The following is a 15,167-nucleotide window of genomic DNA, read 5'->3' as shown; positions in this document are numbered from 1 at the left end:
CTTTGGCTATGCTAGAGATAATACAAAACGGATGCATGCGGTTGTATTATCTGAACGGAAGCGTTTGTGCAGATCCGTGACGGATCCGCACCAAACGCGAGCGTAAAAGTAGCCTTAGGCTACTTTCACACTAGCGTTCGGGTGTCCGCTCGTGCGCACCGTTTGAAGGGGCTCACGAGCGGCCCCGAACGCATCCGTCTGGCCCCAATGCATTCTCAGTGGAGGCGGATCCACTGAGAATGCATCCGCCTGCCAGCGTTCAGCCTCCGCTCCGCTCAGTGAGCGGACACCTGAACGCTGCTTGCAGCGTTCGGGTGTCCGCCTGGCCGTGCGGAGGCGAGCGGATCCGTCCAGACTTACAATGTAAGTCAATGGGGGCGGATCCGCTTGAAGATGACACCATATGGCTCAATCTTCAAGCGGATCCGTTCCCCATTGACTTACAATGTAAAGTCTGAACGGATCCGCTCAGACAACTTTCACACTTAGAAAATTTTCTAAGTTTTAATGCAGACGCATCCGTTCTGAACGGATGCGAACGTCTGCATTATCGGAGCGGATCCGTCTGATGAAACATCAGACGGATCCGCTCCGAACGCTAGTGTGAAAGTAGCCTTAGATGTAGGACAAAAACGTGTTGTGAACCCAGCCTTTAGAAATGTCATTTTACTATGGGTCATCCGTCCCTTGAGGGAACTTTTTTTGTCGCTCAATTGATTTGTAGACTTATGACCTGCAAAGAGAAGCGACAACAACAACATCTTCTGATTCTCAATAGTGGTTGTCAAGTTCACAACAAAAAAGGTTGGAGAACAGAAATTGTAATGCAAAATTAAAAATGTGGAGGTGTTCGTTGCATTTTAGTGTGTGAGAGACTGTTAGGGAGCCCCTTCTTCCTAAACATCGGGTTTAAGAAATAATACGTGGCCCCAGCCAGTTCTTTAGGGGTCAGGGTTACCAAATGTGAACGTACTGGACCTCTCCAATGATTTGAACTTCTGCTCGTCCAGGTCGTAGGAGACCTTCTTCTCTTTCACCAATTTCTCCTCCTCGGAGTCGGAACTACTGTCACCACCGGAGCTGCTGCTGTTAGAACTGCTGTAGCTTTTCTTCTTTGAGGTCTGTGTACACTCCGGCATAGAAGACAACGCCTGCAACATAAAGAATCCAAACAGGAATCGATAACAAATCTCAAAAAATGTTTTTACAAAAATCTATTTAATCGACATGGATTTGGGAGGTTTCAGTACTGCCAAGACAACTTGGGTCTACTGTGACCTCTGCTGAGTACCAATTCAGTCTTAAAGGGCATCTGTCAGCAGTTTTGTACCTATGACACTGGCTGACCTGTTACATGTGCACTTGGCAGCTGAAAGCATCTGTGTTGGTCCCATGTTCATATGTGTCTGCATTGCAAAAAAAAATAATGTTAAAATGATATAGAAAAATATATGCAAATGAGCCTCTACGAGTAACGTTACACCTAGAGGCTCTGCTCTCTCTGCAGCTGCCGCACCTCTGCACTTTTATTGACAGGGCCAGGCAGTGTATACATGATCATGCCTGCCTGACCCTGTCAATCAAACCGCAGAAGGTGCGGCAGTTGCAATGAGAGCAGAGCCTTTAGGCCCCTTTCACACGGGCGAGATTTCCGCGCGGATGCGATGCGTGAGGTGAACGCATTGCACCCGCACTGAATCCCGACCCATTCATTTCTATGGGGCGGTGCACATGAGCGGTGATTTTCACGCATCACTTGTGCGTTGCGTGAAAATCGCAGCATGCTCTATATTCTGCGTTTTTCACGCAACGCAGGCCCCATAGAAGTGAATGGGGTTGCGTGAAAATCGCAAGCATCCGCAAGCAAGTGCGGATGCGGTGCGATTTTCACGCACAGTTGCTAGGAGACGATCGGGATGGAGACCCGATCATTATTATTTTCCCTTATAACATGGTTATAAGGGAAAATAATAGCATTCTGAATACAGAATGCATAGTACAATAATAATAATTTAACTAACCTTAATCCACTTGATCGCGCAGCCCGGCATCTCCTTCTGTCTTCATCTTAGCTGTGTGCAGGAACATGACCTGTGGTGACGTCACTCCGGTCATCACATGGTCCATCACATGATCCATCACCATGGTAAAAGATCATGTGATGGATCATGTGATGACCGGAGTGACGTCACCACAGGTCCTGTTCCTGCACACAGCTAAGATGAAGACAGAAGGAGATGCCGGGCTGCGCGATCAAGTGGATTAAGGTAAGTTAAATTCTTTTTATTATTATTTTTAACCCCTCCAGCGCTATTTTACTATGCATTCTGTATTCAGAATGCTATTATTTTCCCTTATAACCATGTTATAAGGGAAAATATTACAATCTACAGAACACCAATCCCAAGCCTGAACTTCTGTGAAGAAGTTCGGGTTTGGGTACCAAACATGCCGATTATTCTTACGCGAGTGCAAAACGCATTACAATGTTTTGCACTCGCGCTAAAAAATCGCGCATGTTCCCGCAACGCACCCGCACATTTTCCCACAACGCCCGTGTGAAAGAGGCCTTAGGTGTAATAGCAATGCCTTGAGGCTCCTTTGCATATATTATATTATTTTTCTCAGCAATGCGGGCACATATGAACATGGGACCAACACAGATGCCTTCAGCTGCCAAGGGCACATGTAACAGGTCAGCCAGTGTCATAGGTACAAAACTGCTGACAGATGCCCTTTAAAGTGTACTTTAAGTTATAATGTTATAATTAAGTTTAAATAAGTTAATAGTTTGAGCCACGTTTGTAATATAACTTTCTCCATTTTAATCTTATCTTTATCCACTTATCAGGGTCCTTTATCTTCTGGACTGTTAACTCACTTTGACGTAACTGATAAAATCTGTCTCCAGAGAGGAGATTGCTTTTCTGCATGACTGAGAGATCAGATTACAGTTGCCAACATAAGGCTAGGTCTACACGATGACATTTGTCGCGCAACATTTTGTTGCACCAATGTTGCGCGACGATTTTTATAATGATAGTCTATGGTGTCGCACTGCGACATGCTGCGACTGCAATGCGACAGTTGCAAAAAATCTATTTGGGATGGATTTTTCTGCGACTGTCACGTCGCAGTCGCAGCATGTCGCATGTCACAGTGCAAAACCATAGACTACCATTATAAAAATTGTCGCGCGACAGTGGTGCGACAAATGTTGCAGTGTAGTTGTGCCCTATCTGTCGCGCGACTTCGTGTAGACCTAGCCTAAGTGTCTGTAGAGGGGATGGGAGGAGAGAGAAGGAGGCTAGCTGTTAAGTTTCCCATGCACAACACACAAAGAAGAGGAGATCCTTCCCTATCTCTAACTATCACATACACTGAACAGCGGCAGCTTGGAGGAAATAGTACAGCAGCAATCAGCAGTGTAGATGTGAATCGAGCACTGGGGCGAGGAAGAAAACTTACTAAAGCCTTCAGAAGCATCTGTGTGTGTCTCTCTCTAACTGCAGATGCATCGTCCATCCACTCCCCTCTCCATAAACTTTTATAGGCAATCTGATCCCTCAGTGAAGTTGAGAAGTCATCTCTCTGGAGACAGATTTTATTAGCAAATTCAGAGAGAGTGAACTGTTCAAGGGGAAAGGAAAGGGACTATCATGTACTTACTCGTCTCTGCTCCTGCGGCGATTGTGGCCTCTCTAATATGGTGCCGCTGGCGCCACACCATTATTGTGGCAACCAGTCCAGCTGACAACACAGTTGATCGGCCTATCAGGGAGCCAGGACACTGGGCCAATTAGACTCGGTGCTGGCGCCATGTGCTTCCTGTTGGAGGGGTATTCAAACAGGCAACTGCTCAAAGCTGTGCTAAAAAAACTAAGTCTGAACTATTGTCCTGCACTAACACAAGAGAGAGGACTCCTGTGCATGCGCACAGCAGTCCTGACAATATATTTCACCGTAGTTTTGAGTGCTGATAACAGAAGAACGAAGGGCAGTAGGAAAATTATAAATAGCGATCTGGACACCTTATCTGCAGTACTTCTCAAGTACTATTGCAGAAAATAGTCCACGAACATGGTGACAGATTCCCTCTAACATTGATGGCCTATCCTCAATAGAGGCCATCATTATGTAATTTGAGGGGCTCCAATACCTTGCACCCTACCCGATCAGCTGTTTCAGAGTACCACCGGCGCCTGAAGTCGGTATAGAATGTACAAGAAGAAGCTCCTCTCCATTGTGCAGTGGACAGAGCTGATAGCTGCAGCGCTGCTCACATTGAAGTGAATTCAAGTCGGCACTGGAGCTTCTCTGAAACAGCTGATCAGAAAGCAGCGGTGTGTCGGACCCCCATTGATAAGATATTGATGGCCTATCCTGAGGATAGGCCATCAATATTAAAATGTTAAAATCCAGGAAAACACCTTTTCAGCTGTGCGCTCTGCCTACCGGCTTTCCAATTTTTAACCCCCAGTACAGTCCATTAATTTCTATAGGATCTCCAAGAACACCTGAGCAAGTGTGCATGCTGGGAGTTGTAGTTTCACAACAGGTAGCCTGCTGAAGATTACTGACCCCAGGCCTATGGTGCATTAAGACGTGCTGAGTGACCAACCAATTATCGGGAAGGGGCTGTTCCTTTCCAATAACTGCTTGTTGGTCAGTGGAGGAAAGACATGCATTTACATGCAGGGATCACCTTCACTGTATAGGCAGGAGCAATGGCTTCTGCCTTCCCTTGTCCTTATGCAGATTCATTGTTTCTGGGTAGCAGGTCGCTGTTCACGCCGCAAGATTTGCTACCCCCCAGAAACAATGATTTAATGTGCTGCATGAAAGATCTTTTCACCCGATGAACCGGATAATCTACCAATCATGGACGTGTAAATCTGCCATTAGAGTAATGATAGCGATCAGTGTAACTAACTGTTTTAACGTGAATTCAAAGATTTGAGAATAAATAGTCTCACACAGGCTAAGGGATAAAAAGTGTGGTTATATACACTCACCTAAAGAATTATTAGGAACACCTGTTCTATTTCTCATTAATGCAATTATCTAGTCAACCAATCACATGGCAGTTGCTTCAATGCATTTAGGGGGGTGCTCCTGAACTCCAAACTGAACGTCAGAATGGGAAAGAAAGGTGATTTAAGCAATTTTGAGCGTGGCATGGTTGTTGGTGCCAGACGGGCCGGTCTGAGTATTTCACAATCTGCTCAGTTACTGGGATTTTCACGCACAACCATTTCTAGGGTTTACAAAGAATGGTGTAAAAAGGGAAAAACATCCAGTATGCGGCCGTCCTGTGGGCAAAAATGCCTTGTGGATGCTAGAGGTCAGAGGAGAATGGGCCGACTGATTCAAGCTGATAGAAGAGCAACGTTGACTGAAATAACCACTCGTTACAACCGAGGTATGCAGCAAAGCATTTGTGAAGCCACAACACGCACAACCTTGAGGTGGATGGGCTACAACAGCAGAAGACCCCACCGGGTACCACTCATCTCCACTACAAATAGGAAAAAGAGGCTACAATTGGCACAAGCTCACCAAAATTGGACTGTTGAAGACTGGAAAAATGTTGCCTGGTCTGATGAGTCTCGATTTCTGTTGAGACATTCAAATGGTAGAGTCCGAATTTGGCGTAAACAGAATGAGAACATGTATCCATCCTCTGATGGCTACTTCCAGCAGGATAATGCACCATGTCACAAAGCTCGAATCATTTCAAATTGGTTTCTTGAACATGACAATAAGTTCACTGTACTAAAATGGCCGCCACAGTCACCAGATCTCAACCCAATAGAGCATCTTTGGGATGTGGTGGAACGGGAGCTTCGTGCCCTGGATGTGCATCCCTCAAATCTCCATCAACTGCAAGATGCTATCCTATCAATATGGGCCAACATTTCTAAAGAAGGCTATCAGCACCTTGTTGAATCAATGCCACGTAGAATTAAGGCAGTTCTGAAGGCAAAAGGGGGTCCAACACCGTATTAGTATGGTGTTCCTAATAATTCTTTAGGTGAGTGTAGTTCTTTGTCTTTGTGCATAAAGGTTTATACCTCTTAGCCCTTCCTCCTAAATGTCCAGTGTGCAGTACGCATTCTCTGTGAGTTCACCGCTCTAGAATGTGGCCTAGTGCTCATCTAACACAGAACAATGGCTTTGTATATGTTAAATATCGCTAATATAGAAGCGAATATCGTAATTAAAGGGGAAAGCACCAATCAGTATTTAACAAAAAAAAAAACTACAAACTAGATCAATCAGTTTCGATGCGGCTGGCCATTTCCATTTATAATCTTGCAAACAATGATGGTGGAAGGGCGTGTGATCTCATGCAGGCTTACAAATGTCTCACAATTTTAGATTCATATGTTGGTAAGTCTGCGTTCACATTGTAGTGCACAATCTCTTTTTATATGGGCAACGCATGTTTCATTCTATGGAGAAGAGAAGGGAACGTAAAAAAAAACAACATCTGTGACTTCAGAGATCACCACCAAGGCACAGACCACATGGTGGACGATCGAGTGCTAAGACTGGGGCCTTTGATTAACCCCTCACGCCTGAATTGTGAGTTGTGTCGTTTCTACGTGGAGATTGATTAGTATTCAGCTCACGCGTCAGAAGGGGAGAGGAGAATATGGCTTATACATGATTAGCACCATTTCACAACCATTTAATAACCATTAAACGACTAAAGTGTTCTCAGCAGGTTACTAAACCTGCTTCAGTCATGGATGAACTTCCAGTGAATAGACTGGATTGTAAAAACATAAAAAAAAAAAAAAAAAAGGATAGAGACGGGCACGCAAGCAGCTCCGCTGAATTATTATCGGCTTTAATTGATGGTTCCTGTTACTATTCCTGTCCGAGACGTTCGCGCGGTTTCCACAAAACAGGAGCACTCAGCTAAAAGCTGTTTAATTGACCAAAGTCAACATCTCCGCACTAAAAATACACCTTAGCAATCACAATTTTACCTTAAATCTATCACGTTAAATCCGATTTCATCAGTCATACAGTCTGACATTGCGAGCACAGACAACTGGATTACCATCTTGTCAGAGGACTCTGCTGTGTGCGCATGATTACCATTAGTGATGTTATGCTGGGAGTTATAGTTTGCCAACAGTTGGAGAGCCAAAGAGGTCACCGTGCTGGGAGAGGGAGGAGGGAGGAGGACCTGAGCTGTCTTCATCACCATTTCCTTTAGCCCAATGGCAGCTGTTATGGCATGCTGGAGGCCACAGGGTGAAGACCACTGCCTTAACCCATATAAACTTCATTCTGGACATTAAAAAAGTACTCTCATTCAGGACATTGATGGAACATCGCTAGGATATGCCATCAATGTCAAATAGTTGCGGGCCCCCCATCTGTGACATGCACCTATCTCCAGAATAGGACCCGTGAAGTGAACAGAGAGCAGCCGCACATACGCAGCCATCAGTACCAGAGTTCTGAAAATAGTGCTAACTTGGCTATTTCCGACAGTCCCTTAGCGGTGAATGGAAAGCACGCTGCGCATGCGCTGTGTGCGCTCCTTCACTTTGGGAGTCCGTTCTCTTGATAGTAGTGGGTCCTAAAGGTCCTATATGACATTGATGTCATATCCTAGCGATACGCCATCAGTGTCCCAGATGGGCCAACCCCTTTAATGCTCATCCATGACACTGCTGATGAAACAGTTCTACCACATCATCCTAAAATTACCATCTTAAAATGCCACCATATGGTTCTCTTTAGGGCCTCTTTTTGGGAGGCACTCCATCCCTTTACAAGCTCCTGTGAGACTTCAGGGCCAGACGTGCACAAGTCTTCATTGCCTGGCCCTGTCAGTCAGCGGTAGGGGTGCGGCATGAAGGGCAGTGAACGGAGCCTCTGGGAGCAACAAGGTGCAACAGCACCACCCTTGTTGCTCCAAGGGTTTTATTTGAATATTATAAAACATAGATTTCCTGAAGAATTCAGGCATCTAGGAAGATGGGACCATGACCATGGATGAGACGGTTTTATTGTGACATATTTGATGACAGAACCCCCTGAGGACCACAAAAGGCTAAGGCCTCATGCACACAAATGTATTTTCTTTCCGTTTCCATTCTGGGGTTTTTTCAGACCATATGCGGAACCATTCATTTCAATGGGTCCGCAAAAAAATGGAAATGACGCATTACGGACAAGGATAGTACTGTTCTATTAGGAGCCAGCTGTTCCGTTCCGCCAAATACGGAATGCACACGGACGTCATCCGTATTTTTTGCGGATCCGTGTTTTGCGGACTGCAAAATACATACGGTCGTCTGCATGAGCCCTAAAAATAACAGCAAACAATACTCCAACTCACTGATCCCTCACTGCAGCCATTCTGACCCTGGTCCAGCCCCGGTTGCTCTGTCATGCCAGATACGGGCCATCACGGTAACCCGCCTTTGCAAGTGACAGGCCTAGGAGGCCTTTCCTGGGACTTAAACTGTGTCAAGCCAGGACCTGGAAGTGAAGAGCAGCGGGGACTGGACCAGTGTCGGAACAGCAGAGGGGGGTGATCATGAGGGCGAGAATGGGTTATTTTTGCTGCCCATATTTAAAAACTTTTTCCCCAAAAAAACCCATGACGCATCTGCAGAATCCCAATAGTGTGAAAACTGCCCTAGATTATAAAACAGTATAAAACATCCTAGGACTGTGATGGCTAACCTTCGGCACTCCAGCTGTGGTAAAACTACAACTCCCAAGATGCACACTTGCTTGGCTGTTCTCAGAACTCCAGAGAAATGAATAGAGCATGCTGGGGGTCGTAGTTTCACCACAGCCGGAGTGCGGGAGGTTAGCCATCATCGTCATAGAATATTTAGGGGTTAAGCAGGGAGAAGGCATATTGATTGCATTCTCAATGCATAACCCTCTGCTTATCATAGGTGGAAATCTGCATAAATGTCAAGCAGCTTATCCTATTATTCAGACAATTAAGCCTTTGTCAGATTTAATCTGGAAATCGCTCTCTATTATGTGATGTCAGCGCTAGAAAACAATAGGAATCGGGGGTTGGCGCTCATTACATTGAATTAACGAAGTTTAATAATACAATATAAAGACCTATCGAACTGCTACATGGAGCGTAAGGGTTCCTTAACATCCGCACGCGAGAGAGGCCGGTACATATGCGCTGTAATGTAAATCACATTATGCTACATTCTGGTGGAAAAGATAAAGGATCTGGGATAATACTAAATAAATTATTCAATCGACACACATTTCAAAGCCGAACGCATGACACATAATATGAAAAGAACGATTTCGAGCCAAGTCTGCGGTAGAAGCTCAGCATGGAGGAATTAATTCTCATTCTTGCAGAGTGCCACCTGCTGTTCGAACTGTAAAAGGCGCACAATACATAAGGAAATTAGGGGAGATGGTTAAAAAGGTGCAAAGTTTATGCCAACTTTTTTTATTATTATTATTATTTTTATTTAAAAAAAAAAAAAAAAAAAATCTGTGCTTCTGTTTCGGTCGCCGTGTCTCCGGCGTGTCTTTTGGAATTAGTCGCAGTGCTGCAGTGTCAGCTCTTTTAATAGATCTCGCGGCAGGCCTACTATGAGATGCCTAACATGTCATATTTTAAGCAGCCATATTATAATTACTGACCGATTTTCCCAGTAGATGGTTTATGGGTATTACTCGTCTTTTGTCAGGATGTTATTAACTGGAACACAGATGCTGGTGCCATATTGCAGCCGTTTCATCTTCCAATTTGTGTTGTATTTTAAATGAAGCATAAAATAGGAAAATGAGTCGGGTAAATGAGTCTGTCTGTACTAAAGAGGAGCTGAATATTATTATTATTATTATGAATATTTTCCATGTGTCATATTTTCCTGTTATTGAACTGAAGCAGAGAGGACACTTGGAACTGAGCAAAAAAGAAAAAGAAAAAAGAGGAGCCAACACGTATCCGCTATCCACAGGACTGGACTAGAGAGTCTGATCGCTGGGGGTCTGGCTGCATGAGAACAGGCTTTGATTAGCAACATTAGGGTTATGCACTGACGACTGAGGGGAGATCTAATTACTATGTATAAATATATCAGGGGTCAGTACAGAGATCTCTCCCATCATCTATTTATCCCCAGGACTGTGACGAGGGGACATCCTCTGCGTCTGGAGGAAAGAAGGTTTGTACACAAACATAGAAGAGGATTCTTTACGGTAAGAGCAGTGAGACTATGGAGCTCTCTGCCTGAGGAGGTGGTGATGGTGAGTACAATAAAGGAATTCAAGAGGGGCCTGGATGTATTTCTGGAGCGTTATAATATTACAGGCTATAGCTACTAGAGAGGGGTCGTTGATCCAGGGAGTTATTCTGATTGTCTGATTGGAGTCGGGAAGGAATTTTTTTGCCCCTTAAGGCTGGGTTCACACGGGCGTCACGTTTTGGCTCAGGATGCATCCCGGTTGCATTGCGGCAAACCTGCGCGAGTAGGTACGTTTTGCACGCGCGTGATAAAAAACTGAATGTGGTACCCAGACCCGAACTTCTTCACTGAAGTTCAGGTTTGGGTTCGGTGTTGTGTAGATGTAATTATTTTCCCTAATAACATGGTTATAAGGGAAAATATTAGCATTCTTTAATACAGAATGCTTAGTAGAAGGTCAATTGAGGGTTAAAAAAAATAATAATAATTAACTCACCTCTTCCAATTGATCGCGTAGCTGCCGGCCTCCTGTTCTTCCTTCAGGACCTGTCAAAGAACCTGTGGTGACGTCACTGAGCTTATCACATGGTCCAATCACATGGACCATCACCATGTCACCATGTGACGTCACCACAGGTCCTTTACCCGGCAGCTCATGATTAAAGAAGTAAGAAGAGATCGGCAACTACGCGATCAAGAGGAGAAGGCGAGTTAATTTTATTTATTTTTTAACCCTCAATTGACCTTCTACTAAGCATTCTGTATTAAAGAATGCTATTATTTTCCCTTATAACCATGTTATAAGGGAAAATAATACAGTGAATAGACTGTCATCTTAGCAACCATGCGTGAAAATCACAGCGCATCCGCACTTGCTTGCAGATGCTTGCGATTTTCACGCAGCCCCATTCACTTCTATGGGGCCTGCGTTGCATGATAAACGCACAATATAGAGCATGCTGCGATTTTCATGCAACGCACAAGTGATGCGTGAAAATCACCGCTCATCTGCACAGCCTCATAGAAGTGAATGGGTCCGGATTCAGTGCGGGTGCAATGCGTTCACCTCACACATTGCATCCGCGCGGAAATCTCGCCCGTGTGAACCCAGCCTAAGGCCCCATGCACACTCATGGATCCGCGGTTTGCGGATCGCAAAACACACGACAGTCGTGTGCATGAGGCCTAAGTGGGGAAAATTGGCTTCTACCTCACAGGGTTTCTTTTTGCCTTCCTCTGGATCAACTTGCAGGATAACAGGCCGAACTGGATGGACAAATGTCTTTTTTCGGCCTTATAAACTATGTTACTATGTTTGAGTCTCTTTCAGAATGGCGCAGTGCAGAGCACATGTGACCACTGCTCTATTGACATCTATGGGACTGTAAGAGATAGAGCCAGTGGTCGAGCATCAGCAATCCTATCCACAGGGCTAATCTGATCTTTGGGGGTCCAGCTGCTGAGACCCCCAGTGAATATGAGAACTGAGGTACCAGAGTCTCTGTGGGAATGGACCAGTAGTGTACATACATGACCAGTGCTCCATTCACTTCTACACTACCACTGTCGAAGATTAAAGGGGTTCTCAAGGAATTTGCGAAAATGAAAATCCTTAATTAAATATAATTTTATTATAAATATATTCCCTTTCTTTAGTTTATAAAGGCTTGTTTTGTCTGGGGAGAAATCATCATGGAAAAAAAATAGTCGCTGTCCTGTTAGTACACACAAAGCCTGTCCTAATCACACAGCAGGACAAGAAACTTCAGAACCCTGAGCTAAAGAGCTGCCTCATCCTTCTCTTCTACTTGTCGGGGATTATGATCCTGAATACGGCTGATAATACGGCTATCCTGTCCATCCTCTCTGTACTTCATGTCTCCTCATGAACTCAGCTGAAGATGAAGATTAAAACGAAGCGGAATTCAATCCAAATTTCAGGATAAATTCGATTTGCCGCAAAGCCGAATTTCCTTGTGCTTTGTAGTAGTGAATCGATTTAACCTGAAATAGTGTAAAAAACAAAAAAGTCATACTTACCTCCTCCATTTGCTCATGACGGGCCGACCGCCGCCATCTTGATTGAAGATCTCGTCCGAAATCCCGTGCGTGGTGACGTACGACGTCACCACACTGGCCGGCGTGATGACGTCATCTCAGGCCACGCAAGATTTCACGCAAGATCTTCAAGCAAGATGGCGGCGGCCTGCCCGTCGGGAGCAAATGGAGGCGTTAAGTATGATTATAAAAAATGTTATGTTAATTTTAGACTGTATTATTACTCTCAGATGCCGCAATCATGTATGAACACGGCATTTGGGGGTACAAGTACGGGGGCAGCGCTATCGCAGCTCTCTGTCACTGCACCCGCTACTTACAAAAAAATGCCCTTTGTGACAAAGCAATTCGTCGTGAAGCGAATTTTTGTGTGAAATGCGGCGAAGCAGCCAAATCGAATTTTCAAAAACTTTGCTCATCTCTACTGAAGATCATATTAAACTGCATTCAGGATCATAATCCCTGACAAGTAGAGCAGAGAAGAGGATGAGGCAGCTCTTTAGCTCAGTGTTCTGAAGAAACCTGTCCTCCTTTGTGATTAGGACAGTTTTGTGTGTATTAATAGGACAGTGGCCATTTTATTTCCCCTGATTATTGCTCCCCAGACAAAACGAGCCACTAAGACTAATACAGACCTATCATCAGGATATCTGAGGGTCCGAAACCCTGTGCCACCACTGACCAGTTGTTCCTTGCAGCTTCTGGAGCTGGAACTAGCACTTTGAATGTAACAGGAAGCACAGTGCCGTTCAAACTGTAGTGGCCATACTGGGTTACTACAGCTCAGCTCCTATTCACTTCAATGGGCGCTGAGGTGCAGTAACCCAGTACGGCCACTACACTTTGAACGGAGCTGTGCTTCCTGTTCCATTTACAGTGCTAGTTCCAGCTCCAGAGGCTGCAGGGGACAGCTCATTAAGTGGCAGTGCGTGGAGTCGGATCCTTACCGATCAGATATTAATGACCTATCCTCAGGATAAGTTGTTTGTTCAGGATTGGAAAAACATGGCTGCATTCTTCTAAGAACAACACCACTGTTGTTTAGAGGTTGTGTACGGTACTGCAACAGAACCATGAAGCCATCCGTGTTAATGGCTATACAGAAAAAAGTGTAAATCTGAGGATAAAGGTTTCCATGAAACTAAGTGATGATAAGACAAATGTTCCACCTTTGACTAACATGGGTCATGCAATCAGAAAACGTAAAATCTAGACACTGTGCTATGGTGGCTACTGTGAAACCATCATTAAGCAGGTAATTGCTGTCCACAGATATCAGGTTATAATATACCTTGGGTGGAATTTATCATCGTAGGTGTATTTGAAGGTTTTATTTTATTTAAAATTTATGAACATGGGGCATGTTTTAAAAAAAAAAAATTTGGAGAAAGTGCACTGTTTTTGCGCCTATTTCAGTGAAAGTACGCCTCGGGGTTACCTGGCATGGAGATGTGCATTTTTTTTGCGATATTTTAAAAAGTCGCACTTCATAAATGTACCTAAAAAGTGATCTACTGGCAAAACCTGATCAACTTCTTATTCCATTTCTGAAAGTGGTGTGGGAGGGCGCAGTTAAGCAAAATGAGAGAGGTTATCCAAAGGTTTAGAGATTTTGTCACCTTGTGCCACCACAATGTTACTCCCCAGTCCAAGATCCAGTGGTGTGCGCTGCCTCCCTCCCTCCTCCAGCCTGCTCTGTCTATTCTCCTGCATGACAACCCAGCACGCTCTGGTGATGTCATCCAGCTGGGTTATTTAAATGTAGCTCAGGCAGCATGATGCACACCGTGTATCCCTGGACACCAGCCCTGCTACACTGCTCTTCTGGGTCTGCTATATCAGCATCCAGCAATGTTACACCAGCCGTCCAGCTCTGCTACATCAGCGCTCCAGCTGTACTAAACTAACCGTATTGCCTTCTACATACAGCCCTCCAGCACTGCAACACAAGCCACACAGCTCTGGTACAACGGCGCTCCAACTGTACTATACCCACAGTCTAGCACTGCTACATAGCCCTCCAGTTCCGCTACATCAGCCATCCAGCATAGCTACCCCAGCTGTCCAGCTCTGCTACACTAGCCCTGCAGATTTGCTACACTGCAGCTCTGCAATACTGGTCATTTGGCCCTGCTACATCCATGAAATCAGCTCTGCTATATCCATGAGTTAAGCTTTGCAACATCCAAGTCTAAAGTATGACCACTCCAGAACTGCCCAAAGCTCTGCTATACCAGTGGTGATCAACCTCTTTGCTCAGCTGTGCTGCCTATCCTCTACAAGATCAGCTCTATCGGATATGCGGCTTAGTAGATCCATCTCACCAGGTTAGAACGTAAAACACAATCACCACCTATGAGGATCCCAGATCATTCACTTGTTGGTTGACCACTAGAGGAGCCTCATGGGGTACGTTGGAGGACAGTGAAACCTACTACTTAAGCTAAGGAAGGTTCATCTGTATGGTAGACTTCTTACAAAGGTCTTCTCCAACCATGTACTTGAATATTCTTAGGCGTGATCTGAACTATGATGATTTCCTCCATGATAAACAAGACATGGCAAAGACGTTCTCTGTAATAACCTTGTCAAGTTGTAATTGCCGGTTGATCAACCGTCAACATCTTCAAAACACAAGAACTTGTACAAGGCCGAGCTTCTATCACAGAGTCCTGCCACTGATGGAGATCATACATCTTCTAAAGTATGTTCTTTTTAATTTCAATTCAGTGGGAGTGAAATGTTCTCAAAAGTTGGATTGGATCCGAAGTGTTTCTGAAAGGTCTCATTCTGTTAGAGAACATCATTTTCAGATGCCACAAATCCTTTCAATGTGGTGTCCTCAGAGTTACATTAAACCTTTCATTAGTGCAGATGAGAGGGAGCAATATTCCAAAA

General features: G+C 44.7%; 1 protein-coding gene across 5 annotated transcripts in view; it reads right to left on the bottom strand.

Annotated features, from left to right (window-relative positions):
- The window catches only part of TTLL7 (tubulin tyrosine ligase like 7), a 200,738-nt gene that overhangs the window by 56,175 nt on the left and 129,396 nt on the right, over positions 1-15,167 (bottom strand). For 3 of the 5 annotated variants that reach the window (XM_040407953.1, XM_040407954.1, XM_040407957.1), the window contains one exon: positions 959-1,151. In XM_040407953.1, coding sequence (XP_040263887.1) covers positions 959-1,151 — 193 coding nt within the window. The remainder of the gene's footprint in view (positions 1-958; positions 1,152-15,167) is intronic. The other 2 variants (XM_040407955.1, XM_040407956.1) reach the window with 1 other exon arrangement.

The sequence above is a fragment of the Bufo bufo genome, chromosome 9 (assembly GCF_905171765.1).
Source record: "Bufo bufo chromosome 9, aBufBuf1.1, whole genome shotgun sequence".
Taxonomy (NCBI): Eukaryota; Metazoa; Chordata; class Amphibia; order Anura; family Bufonidae; genus Bufo; species Bufo bufo.
The sequence above is the reverse complement of the archived record's forward strand: the minus strand, read 5'-3'. Positions and strand labels throughout refer to the sequence as shown.